This window comes from Ammospiza caudacuta, chromosome 6 (assembly GCF_027887145.1).
Source record: "Ammospiza caudacuta isolate bAmmCau1 chromosome 6, bAmmCau1.pri, whole genome shotgun sequence".
Taxonomy (NCBI): domain Eukaryota; kingdom Metazoa; phylum Chordata; class Aves; order Passeriformes; family Passerellidae; genus Ammospiza; species Ammospiza caudacuta.
The window spans coordinates 18,339,043-18,363,515 of NC_080598.1; the positions used below are offsets into that span (position 1 = coordinate 18,339,043).

The window sequence follows — 24,473 nt, forward strand, 5'->3', positions numbered from 1 at the left end:
AGAAAAAATTTATTTTGTTTCAATGAGAGGAAAATGTGCTGAAACCCCCACATTTTTAACAAAATAATAGAGTGTACACAGTGACATTCTGCTAAAAAGTTTGATGTTCACACTGAGGGAGTAGAGCAGAGGAGACTTGCAGGTTTCAGTGCTGGAATTTTGCCATTTAATCTTTCCTCTGGCGGATCAGCATGGAGATTACATAGCCTCTGTGCATTGTTATCCACAGAAATAAAACCTATAAGAATTTGTTCAGCCATACTCCCCACTTTACTGATCCATTTTTTATTTCAGCTGCTAATCTGCTAAGGATTTCAGCCTTTAGCTCAGGGTTATCAGGATGGCATTGTGAGTGGATAACATCTGTTTCAGCTTTCATCCATCTAGAACACAAGCATTAATCACTAGAAATGGAGTGTGAAATGGAAAGAAAAGTTAAATGCACATTTGATTCTGAATGCTCTTGGAGAAAATGTCTTTCAGGACCTGACCAGAGGGAGAACTTCACTGCACTATAACTGGGTTTGCCAGTGCATCTTACATGAAAAGCTAGTCATTATCCGATAGAAATTCTGCTCATTTCAGTTTATTTTAAAGGCACAAAGCTTGTCCTGTCTAATTTAAAAGTTTAAAACAACTAATCCCAAAACAGTGCATCTTTTCAGCTTAATTTGGTTGTGGTCATCAATAAAGCTTCTCTTCCCATGCTTTCTGTGCCCCAGCTCACACCTGGAGCCCTGAGCTGCTGCAGCCTCATGCTGCAAATGGGCAGCTGTGGCCATGATTTCTGGGGGTGCTGAGGAATATATAACAAGGACTAGGACCAGTCTGGGACCAAGACACACTAAGCTGACTCAATAGGCCTTTTCCAACCCGAGTTTCTAGATTTTCAGAGATGCTGTAAGGAAATGTGTTGATTTTCTACTGTTCTGGCACATGTCATGGGAGCTCTTAATTTTTAACTCTAAGAACAATGATCAGCCTGCCTTGATGGGAGCAATTATGCATGAGATACTGTGATCAGAGTTAATTTGAGTTGTTTCTGAGCATGTGTGCTTCTCTCACAGCTGCATGGGAAATGTTTACAGCACAATGGGCTGGATTTGCTCAATTTTTTGAGGATTTATATGTGGCAGGTATCCTCTCTGCATTGGAGATCATGTTGGGTGGTGGCTCTGGAAAGCTGGAGATGGAAGGTAGCTAGATTCAGACCTAGCTGAGGATACATGTTTAATATCTATCCCCTTTCAGATGATGTTTCCAGCTTTGCTTCTTACATCACTGTATGCTCAAAAAGCAGGCAGTAATTATATTCTGAACCTCTCAGAGAAGGCTTCTTTCAGAATTCCTCCAAAACCACAGAATTTAGTTCATCCATAGCTGTCAATACTACCTACTACTGTCATTTTAAAACCTCTTTTTCATCAACAGTGAGTTTGTCAATGCATAACTTCTCTGCAGTGGAATGAATTCAGCAGATTACCTGCCTCAGTATCCTTTATCATTCTTTTCCTTTGTCATACTTTGAGACAAACCGTTCTCAGCATCTTGATCTCTCAAAGTCCCTGAAGAAAGCCATTATAGCTCATTAAAAACATCCCAACAGCCCTTGCCCATCCATCAGGTCAGTGCTATAGCTCTGGAAGCATCCTGTTTCCAGATCCTGAGAAGGATGTCTCTCTGGGGACAAGAGAAAACCTGTTAATGAGAGTATTATTTCTCTAGCATTTCAAAACTGAGCCCAACCTTAACCTTTTCATAAAAATTACTTCATTTGGTGCCCTCTCTCTGATTTTCTTGCAGTTTAATTGTAGGTAGGCTTAAATACATTAATTTTATGCATAGCAGCAGCCAAGCTTGCTCTGTATTCTGGGAAGTGTTTCTGCAGGCCCTCTCGTCCTTTGATTTCCTTGTGTGCTTTTTGAAGAAGTGAAATAGTTGATGTTTACTCATTACAGTCACAATACTTGTCAGCTGAGTTGGCATCTTTTCAAGTGAAGGGAATGTCATGCAGCAGAGATCAGCTCAGTCCCTCCTCAAACTCGGCTGATCAACATGGGACAGTTACAATAGAAAGGGAGAGACTTTGAACCTCTCTAATTAAACCAGCAGTCGTTCCCAGGAGGACACACTGTGTCTAAAAATCAAGGCCTGTCTTTTTTTCTGTACATTGCTGCATATGCTTTAAGCTATTCCGACAAGATGTAGTCTTCACCTAAAATGAGTGTGTCCACCCTGGTCTAACATGAATCATCTCATTAGACCAGGAAAAAACAACTGCACAGACAAGCTCACAGATATCTATTTACATTCACTTTGTGTTTAGAAAAATCCTTTCCCATTCTAACAGATAAGAATTTGCTTTTACAAGTGAGGTGAGAATATGTCAAGCAACTGCCAGACGTTGAATCCTTTGTGTTTTCTCCAGCTGATGACATTTACCTGTGCTTTGAGTAAGAATTGAGAGTCTGTCACCTCCCCAGATAGTCCTTTCCTACCTTTACACCCTCAACTTCCCACTACCAAGTAAGTTTTCCTTTCTGCTTAAAAAAAAAAAAAAAAGGAGAGAGGAGAGGAAGAGAGAAATGATTGGCCTTATGCTTTTTGGGTTATGTTGTTTAAGGCATATCTAAGGCATATCTTACTACCCTTCTTATAAAAAAGACAAATAAAGACATTTATTACTTGGTTTTACTTCTGCAGAGGTAAAAGTCTAAACCCAGAATACCATCTCTGACTAATTTGTTTCTTCTATAAACATAACTTTTCTTCTTTGCAGGTCTTTTTAGATTTGAACATTCCTTCCATTCTGAAAACTGGTACTTTTAGAAACCTCTTGTGAGTTTTAAAGGGAAAATGTAACAAACTCACAGGAAAGCAATAGAGGAGTCAGTGACTGTTTTTCTGTACAAATGCTGAAGTGCAAAACTGAACTGAGATAAAATATTGTTATTTATATCAGAATAGGAGTAACTGCAGTTCTAGACGGGGTAGATAAGACATCAAGAGTATAAAATGTATGTAAGCAAAGTCTGTGAGAAATATTTCATTCTGTGCTTAAAGAATTAAAGGCATAAAAGTTTTGCAAAGAGAAATTCAGCATCTGAGGCCAGAACCAGGACCTAGTCTGGAGAAGAAGTTCTTTTCCTCACCAGATACTCCTTTCCTTCCTTTGAGTTCTATGTTCTGTACCAGCTCAGAGAACAGACTTCTTGAAACTACTTAGTATTCACCACAGAGATCAGCCTTGTAATTTTGTGAAAAGTAACATCTGTTCAGGGAGAAGCTCTGTGTACATGCATAAGCAGGTTTCCAAGACGTGTATTTCAGAGAAGAGGAAACAATTTTGCTCAAATATCCCTAAAAATTACAGCCTATTTAACATAATCCAGTGACCCAGAGCAACCTTCCTGGGGAAAGAAAAAGAATAAGTGATGATGTCCAGACCCCCACCTGACACCAAGTGATATTGCTCCTTTACAGATCTACTCCATTATGGTTTTGCTGCCTGTTAAAAAGAATTTCCTGTCAGTGGCAAGTGCAATTTTTCAAAACCAATCTATATGCTGGACTTCCCTCTGGCTTTAGGCAGCAAAGCCTTACATCACTGTCATTGCTGACACAGGCATCCTGTGAGCTTTCTGACTGCATCCAGAACTGCTGAGGTTCATCTGCTTTCACTGGACACTTTGACAGAGCTGTGAGGAACATGAAGTTTTGCAGCAGAAGCACAAGCTGGCTGAGATGCTTGGCACAGCTCTGATGAAAATGGGATAAATTTGAAGGTTTTAATATGACTCCACACCCGTGTAGGTTGATTTGGATTTTGTTCTGCTTAAAAAACCTCTTTTCCTAAGAGTTACTTGAGGTACTTCTGAAAAGCACTACCAAATTAACTCACCATGTTCAAATGTAATTATTTTTTTCACTCTGAGAATATTTTATTCTTCCTATTATTCTTTTCTCTTCTTTGTAGCCACTGGGAAGCAGGACAAGGATTAATTGCATATCAGAGAATCTGCTGTTCTGGGTAGCAAGAGATCATTGATGGTCTTGAATTCTGGTTTCAAATCTATATACTGGATGAACATTACACCTTTAATTGTACACATATAAATATAAGTGATAACACTTAATTAACACATTCCGTATATTTGTGTATTTTTTGCAATTTCTCAGTCAATGTAAGCACAGGTAGCATTTGTTATTCAAACCTATGATATGTTTTTCGCTGATTGCCTTTCAAAGGACATCTGTTCTTACAAGTTGGTCTTACTTTTAATGTCTGTATCTTTACCACAAGAGTTCAAAGTGAAAAGCTGCCTACATTTAACAGTTCTTCTTCAAAACAGTGGCACAAAACCACCATGTGACAATATGTGATTGAAAAAAGCAGCCTTTGGCCTCATGGCAAGGCTTGTACCCAGTGGAGACCTGGTGGAATGTGGGGCTATGGTGTTCCAGCTGTGGGATCTGCTTCCAGCAATGTCCCACATGGGTTAGCTGCTCCACACAGCTGTTTTCCCCTGGGTGTGAACAGGGACAAATATCCTGACCTTCACAGCCATGTATAATTGAGGGAGCATTAACAGAAGGGCTAAGCAACATGCTCCAAGGCTTGTGCAAACCTAAGGAGCTATTACCAGTCATTAGATAAGATGACATGTTATCCTAAAATCTGTGTCTTTGCATTCAGGGTATTTTTTTCTATCAGCATCTTCTTTGGTTTTTTCAGTCAGCAGCCTCTTAGTTTCTCAGATGTCACTCTCTCTCTTTTTCAGACAGATCAGCAATGTGGTTTTGAGGCAAATATCTGGATAGTTTTTATTTACTGCTCTTTGATTCATAGCCAGAGCAGCCTCAGAGTACATGCACCTGGAATCCCTTTCAGTGAATCAGCAGGGGAAGATGCACTCTAGGAGCATGCCTAATTTGCTGCAGTTGTTGATGGATGCTGACTTGATGGAACCAGACTAAAGCTACTCCAAAGCCAGTTCTCTGAAATGCAAATAGTGTGCATGTTGCATCCTCACTAGCAATTTCTTTGCCTTACAGATGTGCTCCTGCTTGCTAATGCAGCAACAGCACAAGAAAGTCACACACCACAGCAAGCCTGGTTTCCCTGTGTGAAGGGATCAGGAGACACAGTCACTGACAGGGGAACAACACAGTTCATCAGGGCTGAAAACATAATTTAATTTGCAAAATGATGGAGCAGCCACCTACAGTTCTCTGTGGCCACCATCAGGTCACCCATGTGGAGGTCAGAGTTCCAAAGGTATTATCCCACTATTTCAGGACTCCAGTAGTAGCTAAATCAAGCCATCCTCTGTAAGAGCACCTTTGTGTTTTGACTGCAACAGCACAGATCTAATCAGTGACTCTGGGATCAAACCAGGTCCTTTGTGGCATAAAAGGGACAGACAACTTGCTCTGGAACAAACCTTTATGTGCTGTCCTTTTGGGCTGTAAGTCAGAGCATGGTCTTTGATAGTGTGAGATCTGTTCTCAGGAAACATTTTTCATTCAGGCTTCAGTATTTTGTGTTTTACTTCTATAATTGTAACTTGTGGCTGTAACACTGGACAGGTCTCCCTGTTTGAAGCAAAAGGATGACAAAAATACTGGCATCCCTCTGTGCAGACAAGCCAGATGTCCTTCAGAAGCAGCAAAAAATATTATTGTACTTTTTCTTCCTGATCTCCTTCAAGCCCCTGTGGGAGTTTACCAGAGGCATCAGCAATAACAAAGAGTCCTTAAAATGAATTGTAACAGCCAAGGAGACCTTTTTGCTTGATCACAAATGGAGTCAGAAGATGAATTTCGGAGAGAAGAGCAGGGAAGAAGCTGTGAGAAGTTCCATAATTTATTAGAGATGAGCTGGCTACAAGAGTGAGTCAAGAGTCAGACAAAATAAAAAGGGTCAAGAATGAGAACAAACACAACCTGGGAAGCAGCTGCAAGCTTGGGAATAGGATACAATGTTATTACAAAGCTACTAATAGAGCTGATTTGTTACTCTCTGGCCTGACCTCCAGATCAATACTACACATCGAGTGTCAGGAACTAGATTCAATCATCTGTAATTCAAAATGCCCCTCTCTGGAGAGAACAAAGTAGTAAACAAATAGGAATTAAGCTGTGATTTCTGTCTGTCTAGATCCAGATCTACCTATGGGCAGAGTATTGATCAGTCAATACATAACTAGGTATGTGTGCAGAGATTGGTACTGGCCCTCATGAAAATCTATGTGTCTATGTTTATGAATCTGATAGGAGAATATTTTATAGAAATACATGTGTTGGATTAGGTTTGCATGGCCAAGATTTTGGTAGCATGGGGACTACAGAGGTGCCTTCTGGGAGAAGCTGCTGGAAGCTTCCTCCCTGTCCAGCAGAGACACTCCCTGGCAATCCAGAGATGGAAGTGTCACTGGCCAAGGCTGGGCCAACTAGAAATGGTGGTAACCCTTCTGTGATAGCATATTTTAGAAAAAGAGAAAAAAAGTGATTGCACAGTTGTAATTGTGGCCAGAGAAGAGCAGAATGAGAACATGGGAGAGGAGCAGCCCTGCAGGCACTGGGGTCAGTGCAGAAGGAGGGGGAGGAGGGTATCTCTGCTGAGATTCCTCTGCAGCCCGTGGTGCAGCCCATGGTGAAGCAGCAGTGCCCCTGCAGCCCACAGAGATCCACAGGGATGCAGAGATCCCCCTGCACACCAGAGCAGGTGGATGCCTGAGAGGAGGCCATGACCTGTGGGAGGCTCACAGTGAGAGAAGCCCACACTGGAGTAGCCTCTCCATAGTGGAGAAGCCCTATGGAAGAGTGACCTGTGCAGCAGGAGTTTGGAGAGGACTGCTGCCCAGGGGATGGACTCACATTGCAGCCATGCTAGAACATCATTTATACACATATTTATATGGTCAGATTGGATGGGACTCTAATCAACCTCATGTAGCTGAAGATGCCCCAACTCACTGCAGGGAGGTTTGAATGGCTGACCTTTAAAGATCCCTCCCAACCCAAACTCTGCTATGATTCTACTTATGGATATGTTTACATATACATGAATGTTTTTGTTTCATCCTTTGAGACTTTGTAACAGCTAGCTTGTTTTGTAATTAACTTGAAACCTGACCAACAACAAGGGCTATTGGAATGGTTTTGAATACCAAATTGGTTTTGTGTCATGTCTTATCAAAATTTTTGAAATCTAGCCCAGATTTCACTGGACAATTTGTCAGATCCTGGATATCTCGGCTGCTTTCCAGTCTGCTGCAGAAGGAACCTTGCTCACTAGATCAGCTCAGCATGTTGGGCTATTCTCTGAAATGATACTTGCAGTTAGTTACTGGCCAGGCCTGTGGGAGCAAATCAATAACAGCCAAACTCTTTGATTTATTTTTCACACCAAAGCCATAATGGCAGCATTCAGCTTAATTTGCTGGCTTAAACATTTGGAGGAAAATAAAATAGGTCCATGGTGCTTGATATGAACTGGCTTCAGTTGAATAGTAAGAAATTAGGAGCTTGGGTAGTCACAACTAAACATCATTTAACTCTAGCTGTAGCAAGACCCTTGTATGTGGAACAGTTTACTTCCCAACACAGACTGTAGTTTGGGATTCCTGAATGAGTGCTTTGAGACAGAAGTTTACATTGGTGAGGGTGCAGGGTAGGGAAAGTAAGGTCTGCTCTAGAAGTCTTGTTTAATATAAGATACCTAAGATCACAAAAAAATTTCTCTGGAAAGAGGTCTGGGGTGAAGTAGTTGAAATGGCATTGTATTTAGATTCCTGAAAAACACCCTGGAGGCTACAGTTATAGAAAGCAGGGTACCATGAAAGCAACTGATGGGCTGGATAGAGAAAGTAAATCAGGTAAGAGCAGCTGGGATCTGTTATCTTGTTACTGGCAGGTCTTTAAAGCTGCCTATGAAGCCTGTGCTACAAGCTCCTGCTGAAGACTTTTATTGGAAGCTCAAAATCTTGTTGGCAGGACCACCAAAGCTGTGAGAGGCTCATGAGCCCTTTGGAGGCTTGGCAAGTGGGGTCAAATTGCTAGACAGATAACCTCTTTGCTGTAACTCCAGCCCAAGTGTGGACATGGGAAAGCTTTCTGATCACAGTGTGTGAGTAAAGAAAGATTTTCAGGTTGTTTACCTACTCCATCTTCTGCAGTGATGTTCCAGGCAGGGATCATGGCACTAACGTGGCCAACATGCATCATTCATAGAAATGTCTCCTAAGATGAGCTCAGGGCAGACCATAGGGTCTGCAGACAGGAGACAATGCAGCAGAAAAGGAGATGGAATACAGAGCAGCAAGATCTAAACAAGGTCTCAGAATTGTGTTATCTGCCCAGCTCAGCCAGACTGAAAAGAAGGATGGGAGCTGACCTCTGATACTGTACAGTGAATATATTAGCCAGGAGAAACATTTTTGCTAGCAAACCACTTACCTCTGCTAACAGAGACAGAAAACAAACAAACAAAAAAAAAAACCCCAGTCAGAAACATCATCTCAGCAGGGAACACACTAACAGAAAGGAGCTACCACAGCAAACAGAAGTCTGCAGTATCAAAACACTGTGGGATCTGCTCATTTTGAAGCTTGCCCACTGCCAGCTGCAAAGTCTTCACACTGCTGCTTTTATGCTCTGCAATGTGACACGAAGCCAAGCCCTTTACAGAGTAGATACTCCCTGCACCTCTTACTGGGTCCCAGCTTTCAGCAGTATCAGTCACTGGAAATTTTCTTCTTCCTTTTGCCACAAGAGGACTCCAGTCTCCAGTGGCTCCCAGGGAGATGGTTGTGGATTTTCTGTCTAACTTCTCCAGAGACCTGTTCCAGCAAACTAGCAATTAGGATCCTGGTTTAGCAGCAGCTCTGTTTTTCAAAATGTAAAATGAACAAACATGTTTTTTTAGAGCTCTAAACAGACAGACTACTATTTGTTAACAAGAAACTCCTGTTCCATCCAGCTATGACATTGAATATTTTTGCTAAGGAACACTGCACTGGAAAACCCTTGTGGGTAAAAGTGATCTTTTTCTTATCATTAGTTGTATACAGCTGTGAAGCTTATGACTAATGATAAAGACCCGTGTTTAATAACATTTTTTCACTCATTTCTTTTAAGCTTCCTGCTTCTTGTCTCACTATGTGCCATGAGCTTAAGGGCAAGTATCTTACAATGCTAACAACCATTCATATGATGTCTGATTAATGTGGTTATGGCTCTAGAGCCATTGTAGTAATTATAATGATAGAAATATGATCCTCTCCATTTTCATTTTAATAGAGGCCAATAAATATATCTTATGGCTTTTATGGCATCTAACTATCTAGTCATGAAGGGGAGCTTGTAGAACTATTGTAACTATGTTGTGAGATATAGGAAAGCATAAAATGCAAGTCTGACAGACTCTGCCCAATGAGTATGCATTTACAGTTCACATAGGTGGGGTCTGATCTCTGATGGGGGAAGAGGAGCTGATTCAGCAGCTGTGAAAGGTGGAGGATTGAAAAGGAAGATGCAGGGGAAAGCACTGCAATGATTTCCTTGGCAGGCTGCTGACATGAGAGAACTCAGTGCTCTCTTTGTTTCTGCTGCTCACCTGCCTGTCTGCATTTACCACAATTTCTAGACAACATTTATACTCTGTTGCTGCACATCTCCAAAGGTTGCCATAAAAATATGTGAGATACTGCTTTTCAGTGTTTTGACTATTAAGGTCTTTGAGTTGCATTATTGGATTGTTAGGACTGAAGTAACAACAGCTGAAACAGCCTGAATAGACACTCCTAGCACTAGAATTAAAGCTTATTGTGCTTTGCTGCTTTTGTTACCCTTTTTATGATAGAGTTCACACCAGTTTACAAGCCCTTTTAGGACAGAATTTTGTTTCTGTGGTAGGAAAGTTTAGTGTTGCAAACACTGGCAAATGCCCAAAGGAAATACCACAGCTGCAGACCCCCTGAAAGGAATGTTGATTTCTTGTAAAGGAGAGCTGAAGCCAGAAGGGTCCTCAGCCCTAACTGCAAGGTACATCCATCAAAGAGCTTCTGTCTAAGGGATGTGTGGCATCTGGGGGACACTGCTGAATTAGCCTTAACCTAGGAAGCTCAGGTGGCATTAGGACACACAAAGCTCACCCCAAATGCACGGCTGGGTTATGAGCTCTGTACTCCACATCTACATCTACCCACTTAGGGTTTTATGATACACACCTCAGGTGTATCTGCATGGACTGCAGGCAGCACATTACCAGCAGATGTGTTTTCTAAATGGCTGTTAACAGAACAGACACTAGAGGGCTGTGGAAAATGGTCTTCAAAAATATTACTGTGTGCATTGCTTACTCCCCACATTTCTGTGCGGGACTTATAAGGGGGAGAACAGATCTAGGTCCCAGCTTTGACAGACAGACAGGGAAGTGATGGATTACTCTAACACAGTCAGGAGACCCATCTGGTGCAAGGTCTGAAGACACAGCAAATTCAAGTTCAGGGCTCCCTGGACCATAAGAAATGCCATGGCTGATGCAAAGCATCAGTCTGAGGTAAATTTTCTCTCATTTTCTCCAGTTTATGGACAAAGTTTTGACAATTTAACTGACAATTATTCTGTTCTGTGTATCACTAATGTCTCATGCTTTGTCCTAGAGCACACAGGAAAACCTAATGTGTTGGTTTTTTTATCAGGGTCTCTAACTGTTTTGACAGAAATAATTTTGGATGCTCAGGTTTTTTATCAAGTTAGTGTTGTGTAGCAATGTGGCAGATGAAACCCTAGTAATCATGGAATGATTGCCTGATAAGAAAATAATTTAGTAGAAATCTTAGCCAAAACACTTTTAGAAGGGTTTTTAAAAATGTTCAAAATGGAAATTCCTGGGAAGTGAACTCTAAGTCCCACCAAGATTCTTGTAGGGTGCTAAAAACTGTAGATCTCTGTACTAAAGTAGCTGAGAGGCCATGATGGGACAAAGCCAGCCTGAATGCAGACAGGTAGACCAATGTCAAGTCCATGCTTTTGTTAAAAAGCCATTTATACCAGACAAGGTGCTGGCAAACTACCTGGCTGCATTTGAGTGTTCCAGCTCTAAAAGCAGAAGGAAGTGGAGAACACAGAAAGGACCCCAGTGTGGCCTGAAACAGACAGGACAGGAGGCAGCAGGGAGAGTGAGAAGGCAGCATGAGGCAGGGTGAGCTGTTTCATGCTCTGAGAGGATGGCTCAACCTGGCAGTGCCCTGAGCCAGGGTGATGAGAGGCCTTGGCATCCCCAAGCAGTGCCCTGCCCCATTGCACGGTACAGGCTTGCCCTCAGGATTAAATTTTGGTAAGGATTAAGAGAAAATCCCGGCCAACTTGAAGGCAGCTGGAATCATGACAACTCTCCACACCTTGCAAATGATGGCAGAAATCACAACAAATACAGGTGAACTTAGAATCACCTGCTCTATGCAAGTGATTCAGGGGCTTATTTAATGGGTAGAGAAGGGCTGTGTGAATAGCAGGGACAGCTTAAACTGTGTTTATAGTGCTTCTTTCCAGGGAAGAGAAAAAATGGATGGTGACTTCTCCTTCCAGCACCACGATCTACTCCTAGCTAGGTACAGTACATTCTGCTCTATGTCCCATTGAGCTCACCAGGAGAAAATCAGCTACCTCTACTGGCATTAGGTATGTGGATATCAGTGATGCAGGGTGAAGCCTTGTAGTCCCTGCCTGGGCTGGAGTTGGCTGGAGGCAGTAAGTCAGAGAAACTGTGCCCTGGTCCAAGCTGAGATTGCATCTTGGGATGAATTCAGGATTTTTCATTAAGATCTGGGAAACTTTTTCAAGTAATGAGTTGCTTTTTTTTAGTGCTGGAAGCTGGCTTTATGTGTAGTATGAGGAACATCAGAGCTATTGATCTTTGTCTTGCACACACTAAAGAGAAAAAGATCTGGCTTTTCTGTGAAGGGTGGGGTAGTAAAGCATTTCAAGCACATGATTTAATGCTTCTGGTTTCAGAAGCATGAGTCTGAGCTTCAAGCTGTATTTTGCACCAAAGCTTCAGCTCTACATGGGTGATTCAGACTTTAGTGATGCAAGTCAGACTCATGTTGGTCACATTATTCCCTCATGTGATTTTTGGTTTCAGAAAGTTTGGGTGCCTTTTAACTTTGCTACATCTCTTCCCATGGAGATGAAGGAGGTGTGAAGTCCTGTTTGGCTTCCTATTCTCGGTCCAGTGCTGAACCGTGGGACCCGCAGAGTGGAGGAGAGAGGCAGCATCAGTTAAATGCGTGTGGCTGGGTCGTTTTCTGCCGTGATGCTTCACCAGATACTCTGCTGCCTATAAAGTCATGCCTCCCCCGAAGGGCAGGCAGGCTGAGACCAGGGATGCGATGATTGGACTGTCCTCCTCGTCTGGAGGAGCTTAGGGGTCCGTGCTTGCCATGGGATTGATTTTTCGCTCTGGATGCACAGGCGAAGCTGGGAGCGTGCCCAGCTGCGTGTCAGGGCTGCATATTGCATGGGCGCCTTTGAGGCACGGCGTCGGCGGAGGCGTGCGGCTGGATGCTGAGACAAAGTGCTCCTGCAGCTGCAGGGCTTCAGCGCGGTGATTCCTCCAGGTTGGCTTTTCTCCATTATCTTGCGCGTGGCGTCAGTGAACCCCAGGGAGGGCTCGCTGCTTGCTGGCCGGGGGGTCCGCCTGATTCTTGTTTAAAGGGTTGGTTTTGTTTTATTTACTCTGCCTCGGCTTCGGGCTCTCCCTGTGCCGAGGAGAAGAAAGACACAAACTGCGGGGAGTGCGGGGGGGAATAACAAACCGAAGGGAGCCGAGCTCCGGCCGGGAGAGGCCGAGGCGCTCCCCGGGGGCGCTCCCGCGGGGAGCCGAGCACCGCGCCCGCTCCGCGCCGATCCCGCCCGGATTTTGCACGTTTCCTTCTCCCTTTCTTTTTTTCCTCCCCTCTCCTCCGTTTTTATTTTTTCCTCCCTCTATTTTTCTTCTCCATTCCCCCCCTTCTCTTCCCTCCCTCTCTCCCTAGCGTGGTTGGATCAGTCTTTTGGTATTTCCTGCCGCCGCCTCCCCCGAGCAGCTGTCCGGCCGCGGCCCGGCGCTGCGCGCTTTCCGTGCCGCCGGGGGAGCGGCTCGGCAGGGCCCACGCGTGTCCCCGCTCCCGTCCCACGCGTGTCCCGGCGATGCGGCGGCGGCGGGGCGCGGCGTGCTGAGCGCGGCACCGCGCGGGGGCTCGGCCGCCCCAGCCAGGTAAGACGCGCCGGACATCCCCGCCTCCCCCTAAAAGCCACGTCCTCCCCCGAATCCCCGAAGCCATCCTGCCCAAAATACCCTATAAAAGCAAATACCGCCCCCCCCCCCCCCCGCCCTAAATTATTCCAATAAATCCATCCCCCGCCTCCCATGCTAGCTGTTCTTCCTGTCCCCCGCGCTGCCAGGCTGCCTGTTTTTAAGTATAACGTGGTACCCTGGAGTCGGCTTGCGGGCGGCGTGATTTCAGCGAGGGTCTGAGCGCCGGGAGGGTACCCTGCCGCCTGTGCCCGTGCTTTGTGCCCAGGTTGTGCGTCGCCGTTTCTACGTGTGCCTTTTTTGGGGTTTGGCGACGGGAGCTGTGGGGTGGATCCCCTTGCCCCCCGACTTCTCGGCATGGCAGGGCTGGGGGGCCAGCAAGCGGCCGGTGTGGCGTGTGGGATGGCGTGCTGTCAAGGAGACCTGATTTCTTTAGACATGTGGGCATATCTGGTAGGTGGAACGCATTTTTAATGTACTTCTTCCAGCATGGTGAGGAACTAGTAAGGAGACTGCACTGTTACTAATTGGCTACGTTTAATTGACAATAGTAATTACCTTTCCTATAGGTGCTTGTACAGATACCGTAGTGGAGACCATAGGTATTGCTATCTGAAAACCAGATTTTGGAAACCTGACTTTGGAAATGCTTGTAACTTGCACTAAGTGAAGCAAGGCAGCATTCCTAGAGAAATAAACACATAAGCACATGTGACTTGACTGTTGGATCAGAAATCATATTTTTAAAGTGCTATGCAAACCTAGAGCATTGTAGTGTGAAACAATTGTTTAACATAAGTGAGGGGGAAAGTTCTTTAAACTGTGTAGCAACCTCCTAGCTTCATCCAGGTGCAGCAGTATCTTTGTTGTCAAAATATTCCTTCCCCCTCTTTGCACTGTTGTAGGAGATAGCAACAGTATTCAGCAGTGTCTGTACAGCAGAGAACAGCCGTTGCACTGGATGTGTCCCCAGCTGCCGCCTTTCCTCCTTGGCAGCAAGTTTCCAAAAAGGTGTGAGTGGGGAGGGAGACACAGACGCCTCGAGCCAGGCTCTGTGTGTGGTAAGTTCTCTTCCCCAAAGAGGAGAATGGGTGCTCTGAGCTGGGCAGTTCCCAGTAAGACGGTAGTGACCCTGGGAGCATCCCCACCCCAGCAGGGCAAGGAGGGGGACAGAGCTAGGCCAAAGGGACCTGGGGGCTGCAAGGGACTCAGATTCAGCTCCAGGGGTTACTTTGGGGTACTGTTGATGGAGGCACAGACAGCAGCTCTCTGATTCAAGGAGAAAATACAGGCCATAGTCCTACCCACCGCCTGTTTTGGTTTGAAGAAGACAATGTGAACCTAAGGAATGATTTAATCATGGTGATGCATGAAAGTAACTGAAAGGTGGATTTACTGCTCTAATCTTTTCATGGTGCTTAATTTAATTTTCATGTGCTTTATTGCAACACTGATTCATCAGGTGAGTGGGAGGGAGGCTTGTAGAGTACAGGTGGTTCAGTTTCCATTACTGGATTAGATATTTCTCAAGGTGCTTTCTTGGCTACAGCAGGAGGAAAATGGGTCTGTGTCTGATACAGTGTTGTGGTTTGGAATCAGGTATCTCTAGGGATAGGCCATTCCTATAATCTGTAATATGCAGTGTTTGAAATCAGTGTGCCGTGCTCAGAGCAAAACTGAGACTCGACTAATTCTTACTATGTTCATAAATCATAAACATTTCAGTTAAGCTAATCTGAATTGGGTTAGACTCATTCCATGTCCAAGGGAGCTGTTATCTGCTGGAGGTAATTGTGAGATTGTCAGCGTTGCCACTGCTGAAGGTCTTTTAGTGCTGGATCTGGGGCTGAAGAGGTAAAAATGAAACTGCCCTGAAGTGTGTCAGCAGGGCCCTGCTGCTTCTGAGCTGCAGAGCACAGACCTCCCTCTGCAACTGCAGAGATTTGTGCTATTTGATCTCCTGTTTTATTTGGGGGAAAAGCTGCATTTAGTGTTTTTTCTCCTGACCTCCCTGCCTTTGGAGCATTAACAGCACAGTGTTTTCTCAGCCAGAAATGCTGTTCCTCACGCCTCCAGTCCTCAACATGAGATGTCTCTGGCAGCACGTTGTAGGTGTTTGTGCATGCCTGCTGTGGTTACTGAGGTAAAGGAAACACAAGAAGCAGCTCAGGGAACGGGAACAATCCACATGCCAAATACACATCGGTTTTGGCAGGAATGAAAGTGACCTGCTCTGCCAGCGTGTCTCAGTGTGGGTCTGGGCTTGCTCACTCCTCATGCAGGCTGCTGACTGTCACTGCTGGTGTTTATGATGTGCTTTAGAGCATCAAGCATCTTGAGACTGAGCAAACTCCTCCCTGGTGCTCCTCAGCCCTCATTTTGGAGCTCTGTGGTTTTGGTGCATTTAATTGTACAGGGCTGTGTCTAAATCACAGGTTCTGCCTTCACCTCAGCTCCTCCCCACCACTGTGGCTCTTTCTGGTCATGCAATGAAGGGGGAAGGAGACAACCATCCTGAAAAACACCCTTTTGATAAGTAGCTGCTGAGTCTCTGTGGAGGACTAAGGAGATGTACAACCTGCCCAGGTTTTCACATTTCTTAATTATTGGAATACTCTTTCTCTGCTCAAGGCGTGGGAGTGTTGTGCTTGCATCAGGTCTAAGTACTGTATATGCATCTGTGGAACACAAAAAGATCAAGGGACTAAAGGGGAACATTCTGCAAAATTGGAAGCAGCTAACAGCAGGCTAGTAAGAGTTACCTGTAAATGATTTCTGCCCATCACAGAAGGAGAGTGATGTAAAAGGGGGATTAGGGTTAGAAGGTTAGAATAGTCCAGCTGCTTGTGTGGTAGTGTTTTTTAATTTCTTTCAAGCTGCATAAAAACCATGGACATATCCCTTGTTCTTTAGTCTCAGTTTTCTGTAGTGTCTTTAGTTGAAATTATGCCATTTTTTTCCTTTATGCTCCTTTCACATTGAAGGATTTATAGGTATATAAATCAAAGTCTGAATTGAAAAGGCTCAGTTCTCCTCTTTGTTTAATAAACAGCCAGCTGTATACCTGGGCTTTCCTTTGCAGTGTGCCACTGAGGCCTGTGCTCAGTTCCAATATCAATAACTTTACTGTGTTGGCAGTTTTCTTGATAGTAGTTTTACTATGTGTTTTGTTAAACTCCATGCCAAGCTTCAACTTACTGGGAATTGACTGCAGGGCTGCATGCGTTTGAGTGTTTTGGCAACCCGGTTACCGTTCGCATGATTATAGCATCAGTGAAAAATTAACCAGCTAAAGGCAAAAGAGAAATCCTTAATAAACTGGGATGTGTGCAGCTCTCCTTGTGGGGGGGAGGGCGAAACTCAACAAGAGGCTTGCCTGCTTCATCCTATCTAATCTGTCAGTGAATCAATCAATGTGAAATTGTACCCCCAAGGAATAATGTAATAGCTATTTTGTGTGTATTCTCAAACTGGAATGCTGCTGTGGTAGAGTCCTGAAGGGTGTGCTGTCTAAATCGATCAGCAGAAACCAAGATAAAAGCAGACTTGCTGCTGATCTATCAGATGTGGCAGAGAGGCATTGAGGGATGAAATGTCTCGTTCTGTGTCGAGTGCAAAGCTTAAATGTGGGCTTGGTCCTTCTGCATCCCAGCACTTCAGGCACAAAAGCAGTTTTCTGATAGCTCTCCAGTTTTCTCTCAGCAAAATCATGAGATTGCTGTGAAAGGTACTTTAATTTTCATGCCAATGCATTTTGTTGCAGACAACTGTCGTAGTGTCATTGTTCCATCCCACCTTCAGTGCTGCAGAGGCAGCTTGCCTTTTCTTACCTGTGTTGTTTGATGCCAGTTGAGAGTGGAAAGGCTATGCTAGCGCTGCATTTTTGAATTGATTTGCTCTTTTCTCAGGTTAAAATGATGGGGAATTCTCTCCTCACAGCAGTAAATTGCCATGTCTCAGTGAGGAGAGGAAGGGAATTCTGCTCCGTTGCATGTGTGGGTAACTGTTGGTCATTGTGAATAATCTTTGCAGAAAAAAACAATTTAAATTTGTGTTATTGTTTTGATATTTTTGCTCTTTCTCTTGTTGCTATCACTTCAGCATCAGGAGAGAATCACTTTTATGTAGAAGTAGGAGGTGACCAGGGCTTTTATACACTTTATCAAAGATTGCACAGTTCATTTGGGCAGCTGTTGCTGGCTCATCTGTAAAATCCCTGAAATGTGAATGTGAAATTGCCACTGGAATTAATGCTCTGTCAGAGTGGTTATTCTGGCAGGCTCCTGGCATGGATGCAAATAAATGAGATTTCCATTTTATAAGATGAATCTTTATGTCTTCTCTTTCTGTCTTGCCTTGAAAAAGAGCCTTGTGCACTGCTGCAAGCCTGACAGTTGCTGATGGAGAGTTATTTTTTTTACCTTACCTTACTAAGGAAAGTAATCTGGATTTGCAGATAATTTCTTTTTTTTTGTGTGTGTGGGTCAGACTGTTCAGGTCTCAACAGTATTTTTTTTTTCTTTGTAAATTTGTAAATCCTTACTTGGACTATGAAGGCTTTTAGTGGGCACTGAATGCACAGTACAAATTGTAGCATTAGTGGGCAAGGCAGTAATTTAAACTGCCATCCATGGAGCTCTGTTGTTGTAATCTAGAGCAGGACACAGGTGTGTTAGATATGAAATACGCAGTGTTTGCATTTTGCAGTTTCGTTTATAGTAGATTTTCTTTCCATTTTGACATCTGTCATTTGCCCCAGCCTCTTTGTCCTACTCTGCCTTTGTAACCCCTCTCATTCAAGAGGAGATAGAATGTATATAACCATGTGTAAGGTTTTTTTTTTTTTTTTTAATTCAGGTTCAGTGGATGCAAACAAGGCTCTTTTTTTTTTTTTTTATATTTGGCTTGGTTGTTTTGGTTTTTTGTTGGTTTGTTTTTTTGAGGGTTTTTTTGTTTGTTTTTCTGACCAATGAACCACCCAGGCTTTGTTGCCTGTAATCAAACTGCTGTTACTGCCTGAATTTCTTTCTGGGCTCCAGGTCACGGGAGGCACCTTGGCACAGCTGCAGTCATTTATTAATACCTGCACTCATTTATTCCTACACCTATGCATTGCAGTAGACTTGGGGAGCTCCACTTGTGGACAAGGCTGGAGGCTGCTTAAACCAAGCCTAGACTGTCAGGCTTCTAACCTAGTTTTTCCCAAGTGTTTGGTGTTCAAGTTCTGGCTTGTGGAATCCCTCAGGGTAGGTGCTGAAAGCTTTCTTTTCCAAGAGGGTGAGGTGTGCTGAGGAGCTGGGAGGATCTCTAGCCATGAGTATGTCTGAGAAGTGTAGTGCAGGGTCTCTCATTTCTCAGTTCCTTGAGAAGATACATGGCCAGGGTGTGTCAATATCAGCTTTCCATGGTTTTTTTCATCCTCTCTCTGCCTGGATTGTGTTGTTTGGCATCAAGGTCTCTTATTGGAAATTCACACAATATTTAGAGCAGTATTGTCTTGGATTTTGCTGGGCTTTTATGTAATATAAATAAAACCAGTCTCATTGTGTAAGCAAGATACTGAATAACTTGTCTAAAAGAGCTAAGACAGTGGGTACAACAGTGGCAGTTTTATTCTCTTTGGACAGGTGCATGCCCATGAGGAAATAAGAGGTAGGTAGGGACCAAGTGAGAAACATTAAGCAATAACCAACTGTGACTCAGAAGCAATTTAACCATAATAATCCCCACAACACTAAAGGTTCTTTTTCCCAGAAATGCACAATATGCTTTTCTCTGCTATAAAGCTGTTGTCAGCTGACATCATTGTGTTAACATAAGGCTTGCTGTTATCCACAAGATGCACAGTTAGCAAAGAGTACTTCCAGTGCTGGCTTCTAATTATTACTAATGTTCTCCCAGTTGTTGAAAAACAATATATTAAAGCTATTTCCTACTTAATATTTTATTCCTGATGGCTGGTAAGCTTATGTTGTGTTAAAAATAAGGCTTCTAATATCACTCCAAGTATTACCAGCATTTGATTTATTTAGAACACAGAATGACCATTTACCAAATGCCTCTCTTGAGTACCTGTTGTAGAGATGCTTTGTCTTTCTTTTTTTTTTTTTTTTTAAATAATTTTTTTTAGAGTACCAGTGTGGAAATTTATGGCTTTTATTTTTTGTTTATCATGACCCTCTCAAAGTCTGTGTGTTTTCCCATTGACTTCATGGCAGCCAAGTGCTTTTTATCCTGTATGTCTCTTGGAGAAATCACATTAATGATGTATCACTAGCCAGAGAGAGCTTTTGCTGAAAGCACACAAAGGCAATAATTTACCTTGTGATTTGATAAAAGCCAGACTTTTTTCCCCTCATATTAAAAAAGGAAGCTGTTGAAGGGAAGGAAAGTGAACGGAGAATTGGTGCTCAAGTACTGTCTCTTCAATGCGAGAGGGACATTGCAACACCATTAATGAGATTCTCCCATTTTTCCTTGGAGATGTGGTATTGAATTTAGAAATAGATTTTGAACAATTTTCCACTGAACATCTCACTTTTCTGCTCACTGAATAGCTACAAACCCTTATTGTTTAATAGCTATCTTCACTTTTAACTGATAGAGTTTCACAGAGGTACGGTAATAGCTGTGAAAAGGTAGGATTTTTTCTAGACACTGTTTAATTTACTGTAATTATATTAAGTGCTAAATTGAAAGAGGCTTTTCTAGTTAAGATGAGGATAATGAATAGTTGTGTGTTATTACCATAGCCACAATGGGGGAAGGAAGAAGTGATTTAAGTTTTGCTTGAGACAGAAAGAAAGAAAACCTGCCCCAATGTGGTCCTTAATAATTAATTTTCCCCTCTCTATTGCTGACTCCCAGGTTTTGCTAGAAGAGTTTTCTGCCCTTGTACCTCAGGGATGCAGCAGTTTATTAAAGGAATCAGCAGGCACTCCAAGTGAAAATGGCTGTGGAAATAGAGTGAAGATCCAGATTGCACCCTCCAGCCAAGCCTGGAGCTACACAGGCAGGGGCACACGCAGCAAATGCCATTGCAGCTCTGAAAGCACTGCAGTGTAGCATGGCTCCCCCGAGGCTCTGCTCCCTCTGTGCTTTGCCCACACTGCAGAGAAAGCTGTGGTTTGCTGCTCTTTTCTGCTTGGAGCAAGTTGCAACATCTCAAGTCCCCGGGCAGGCTGAGTGGGCGCTCCCAGCTCTCTGCCACCCACCAGCACCCGCCCCTGCTGCTCTTCCCGTGCCAGAGCTGCGGCTCCTTGTGCTGTTGCTTCCCTCCATTGGCCTTGTTTGAGAGCCTGAGCAAATCACAAGGTGTGCAGAGTTGTGCACGCCATGTGAAAACACACCAACTCACTGTCTTGGCATATTTGATGCAAGTGAGAATGGCATCTTTTATGCCACTTTTAACATGGAACTGCTGTAAGCACACCCTGCCTCTCCATGTGGATAGAAGTGCTTTATCTGGGGCAGGATTTCATTGTGTCCTTGGAAGTTGAAGCTCTTAAAGGGAAAACCAAAGCATGTTCCCTCGTTTATTCACCTCTGTACCCTGGGGTCCAAGACACCACTTCTGTGCAGTGTTTCCTGCACTGGCTTCCCTTGCTGTCCTGCTAGGACTGCTGCCAAGTTATCTACAGGGACTTGTCCCATACAAGTGTTTATCTCCTGGGAGTTGCACTCGTGCTGTGCTCTTACCTCTCAAAGTCTATCAAGAGTGCGTGTGATTGTACTTGACACTTGAGATCTGGGCTAGATGTGAACCCCTAGGGAAAGGCAGCGTGTGAATTATTTAATCTCTTGAGCATTCCAGCCCCCTGTATAAAAAAGCATTAAGCAATATGGGGCTTTTTCTTGCTCTAAGAGAAGGTCTGTGTCAGCCTTGCTTGAACTCTCAGAAAGCTGAGTATTTTGAGCACTGAACTTCATACCATTGTTCCAGATTCATTGGAGTGCAGTTATGGGGGACCAATGTGAGCAATGTTTACTCCCAGATGGACCAGAAATATTGCTGATAAACCTTCTGTTTTCTTCCCTTCTCTCCCTCTTTCTCTTCTCAAGTAATTTGGTTCTTCTGGATGAGACAGGTTGAGGCAATGCAAGTAGGATAATTTTGTGGTTAGGGTATTTGGCTTTGAAATCAGGAGATCAGTGTTAGTTCCTGCTTCCATCACAAGCCTCCTGTAGCTGTGAGGAGATTGCTTGCACCTCTGTGCCTCTGTCTGCACCGGAAAAATAACAAAGTAAGTTTTGGGGTTGGGTTTTATTTATTTTCCTGTGCTGGCCTAAGGGGTTCTGTTATGAGGGCAGGGAGAGGGTCTGATCTCTTCTTGGGGTTATTTGGCATTGTCTGCTGGCCCAGTTCCAGCCAGAGTATGCCTGTTTTCTCTGTGGATAAGGCTACTAGGAAGTCTTCAGGTGCATCTTTTTTCTTTCTTTTTTTATTCACTCCATTCTTTTCTCATGCTTTTTGCTTTCATTTAACATCAAAATTAAATGGTGAGTTAAGCAGAGCAGCTTTTAATAATGTGTAGAAAATGAGCTGAGCTGTACACATAGATGGTGCCCGTAGGAAGCCTGGAATTATCCCGTAGTGTTTTTAATGGGCAGTCCTACTGCACTGTGAGCTGTTGACTCAGTGAGGCTGTCTTAGATGAGCTACAGATGAGACTCCCAGTACTGTAAATATCTGTGCCATTTAGCTTTGAGTACCAGGAAATGAAACAGCGTGGGAAATAAGAAAAAGGTTTATTTTACTGAAGTCAGTAAAACAATATTTTCTTCAAGCTGATTTGGAAGTGGACCTTAGAAAAGTTAAGCGGAGAAGAAATGCAGTGTTTTGGGGCCAGAAGTGTTTAACAAGAAGCATGAGCTGCCCATAGCTGGCTGCTCTGCTGCTTGGTTGCAGCACAGCGAGGTGCAGGTCAGGCAGCTGGAGAAAGGCTCTCCAGCAGTTGGCAGGGTGATCTCCTAAGGTGCTTATCTGGTGAGAAAGTGGGCTCGAGTCGGAAGGCTGGAGTTCGCTGTCTGGACAATGTAGCTTTTCTTTGCGTCTTGGTTGTTAAAGCCAGCTGTATCAGTCCTGTTGATCTCATTTGACTTTGCATCTGCAAGGATTTTAACCTGGGATTCTTACATCTGGTAATTTCTGGTTGAATTGCAGCATTTTCCTTAGGCAGGTAGTGCATTTTAATTTTTGGTGGTGATTCTTTTGTGCTCTTCAGAAATGGGTAGAAATGGTAGTTTTCTTTACAGTAAAAGATTTCTCTGTAATCTGGCATTTTTCTATCTTCTTTCTTCCTGCTTTGACATCTTTTCCCTCTAAGTGATTACAAACTATGATCTGGTGATCCCTTACATGTCTTTGATTAGTTAAGTAGGTTGAACATCTTAAGTCTCATTGCAGTTGATTAAAGACTTGGAGACAGCCTTATGGTTTTTTGCTGGGTCCTTTCCAATTTTTCATGCTGCTGCATTTCAGGTAAGGATGAAGATTGCATGTGCTATGTCAGCAGTGATCTTGCAGCTGTCGAAGACAGAAGTAAGGCTGCATTCTGGCTCCTGCTCTTTTTGTTCCTTCCCCCCTTGTTTATGCTTCCAGGAACTGAGCAAGGCCTGTTCACCCACGATATTGCACTTGGCATTCAGACTCTGTTAGTTATCTATAATTCTTTATAAATCAGAGCTGTTTTGGAAAGCTAAGATTTGTGTCTGGACAGGGAGGAGGGGGTGTTTTGGTCTGGTATGTGGCAACACAAAGTTATTTATCATAGATTGTGCTCTCTGCACTTCAATAATCTGCTGACATTTTGCCAGTAATAAAAAGGTCGAGGAAAAAAGTTGCTTCCTACAAATCATGGCATTTGATTGTTCTCATTATTAAACAGAGCATGGTTTCCTTGGAACAACATTTCAGCCATCCCCAGCTTTGTAAACAATAAATTACCAGCTGGTACAAATGCATAAAAATGAAAAAGCAGCTTTCTTTTGATGTTGCTGCTCCCTATTCCAGTGATTTGTCCTTTCCTGAAGCAGGATGTGGGGAAGATGGAAGAAAGAAGTGTCCCTTGGATGTTAAATACAATAGCAAAAAGAAATTATGCAAAGTTGATACTTGAAAAATGAGCCATTAAGTTGATTTAAAAGGCCAAAATCTCTGTGGTCTAGGGTTCACAAAATGTTACATATTCCTAATTTTTAGAAATGGCTTTCCGTGTCACCTGTTAATAATGCTGTGTTAGGTCCAAGACACAATAATGCAGTTAAACAAAACATTGTATCCTCTTTTTTTTTTTTTTCCTCTTTTTTTTTCGTACAAACTTCCCTATTGATTTTTGTCCCTGAGATGCCTGAGCTAGCAGCTGCAGTGCTGGTTTTTTTTGTTACCCCAAGTGGTGCTTTCTGATACAGAGATCACTCTGTGTGAGGCAAGGCTCTGGTTTAAGTATAACAGCAGTGGCTGGGCAGTGGATAAGCATCAGCAGTCAAGTTGGAGATGCTTGGCCACCATCCACGGTGGGGAGCTTGGGTGGATGTGAGGGAGCTCAGAGGGAAGAGGTTACTGTTTGTGGGGGCAGGCTGATGAGTGTTAGTGCTGTCAGTTAGGGTAGTTTGTTAGTTTGCACAAGAACCAGGAGAGTTGGTGTATTTTTGTTACAGGAAATGAACAAAAGTGTCTTTCGGAGTGTTGGCTTGTTTCTCTTGCAGCGGGTATTTGCTGCTACCCCTCCCAAAAGCATCTCTGTAGATACCTAAGAATGCACGCCTAAAAGCTGAATTATAACAATTACATAGCTATGGTGGACAGAGGAATTGTGTGCTGCAGTTCTTACTGCCAAATTCAAAATTAATTTGAATGTAAATCTTTTCAAAAAAGGGAGTGTAGAAAGGTCTGTGTTGAGGGATTACAGCTTTTGTAGTCTCTGGCAGATAGAATCAGGTTTTTTTAGATTTTTACAGTGTCATTACATGAAAGTCCAGTAGGCAGAAGCTGCATATTTATCTACCCAGGAATTCAATATTGCTGTTAATTGGTGTTGGAAACAAGCCAAATCCACTCGAAATAGATTTATTAAAAAAAAAACAAAACTGTTTTGCCATTTGAATTACTTCAGCCAAACACTCCTGGGCAGCTTGTTGGGTTTTACTTTTTTACAGAGCATTATATATG

At 43.4% G+C, this 24,473-nt stretch overlaps 1 protein-coding gene across 5 annotated transcripts in view; it reads left to right on the forward strand.

The window, feature by feature from the left end:
- The window catches only part of OSBPL5 (oxysterol binding protein like 5), a 172,816-nt gene that overhangs the window by 25,395 nt on the left and 122,948 nt on the right, over positions 1-24,473 (forward strand). For 2 of the 5 annotated variants that reach the window (XM_058806206.1, XM_058806207.1), the window contains exon 1: positions 13,543-13,756. The exons of 1 other annotated variant lie outside the window; for it this stretch is intronic. In XM_058806206.1, the coding sequence (XP_058662189.1) occupies positions 13,661-13,756 (96 nt within the window). In that variant the 5' untranslated portion in view covers positions 13,543-13,660. Of the gene's footprint in view, positions 1-12,600; positions 12,627-13,099; positions 13,265-13,542; positions 13,757-24,473 lie in introns of those variants that run through there. 2 more of the 5 variants (XM_058806211.1, XM_058806209.1) reach the window with 2 other exon arrangements.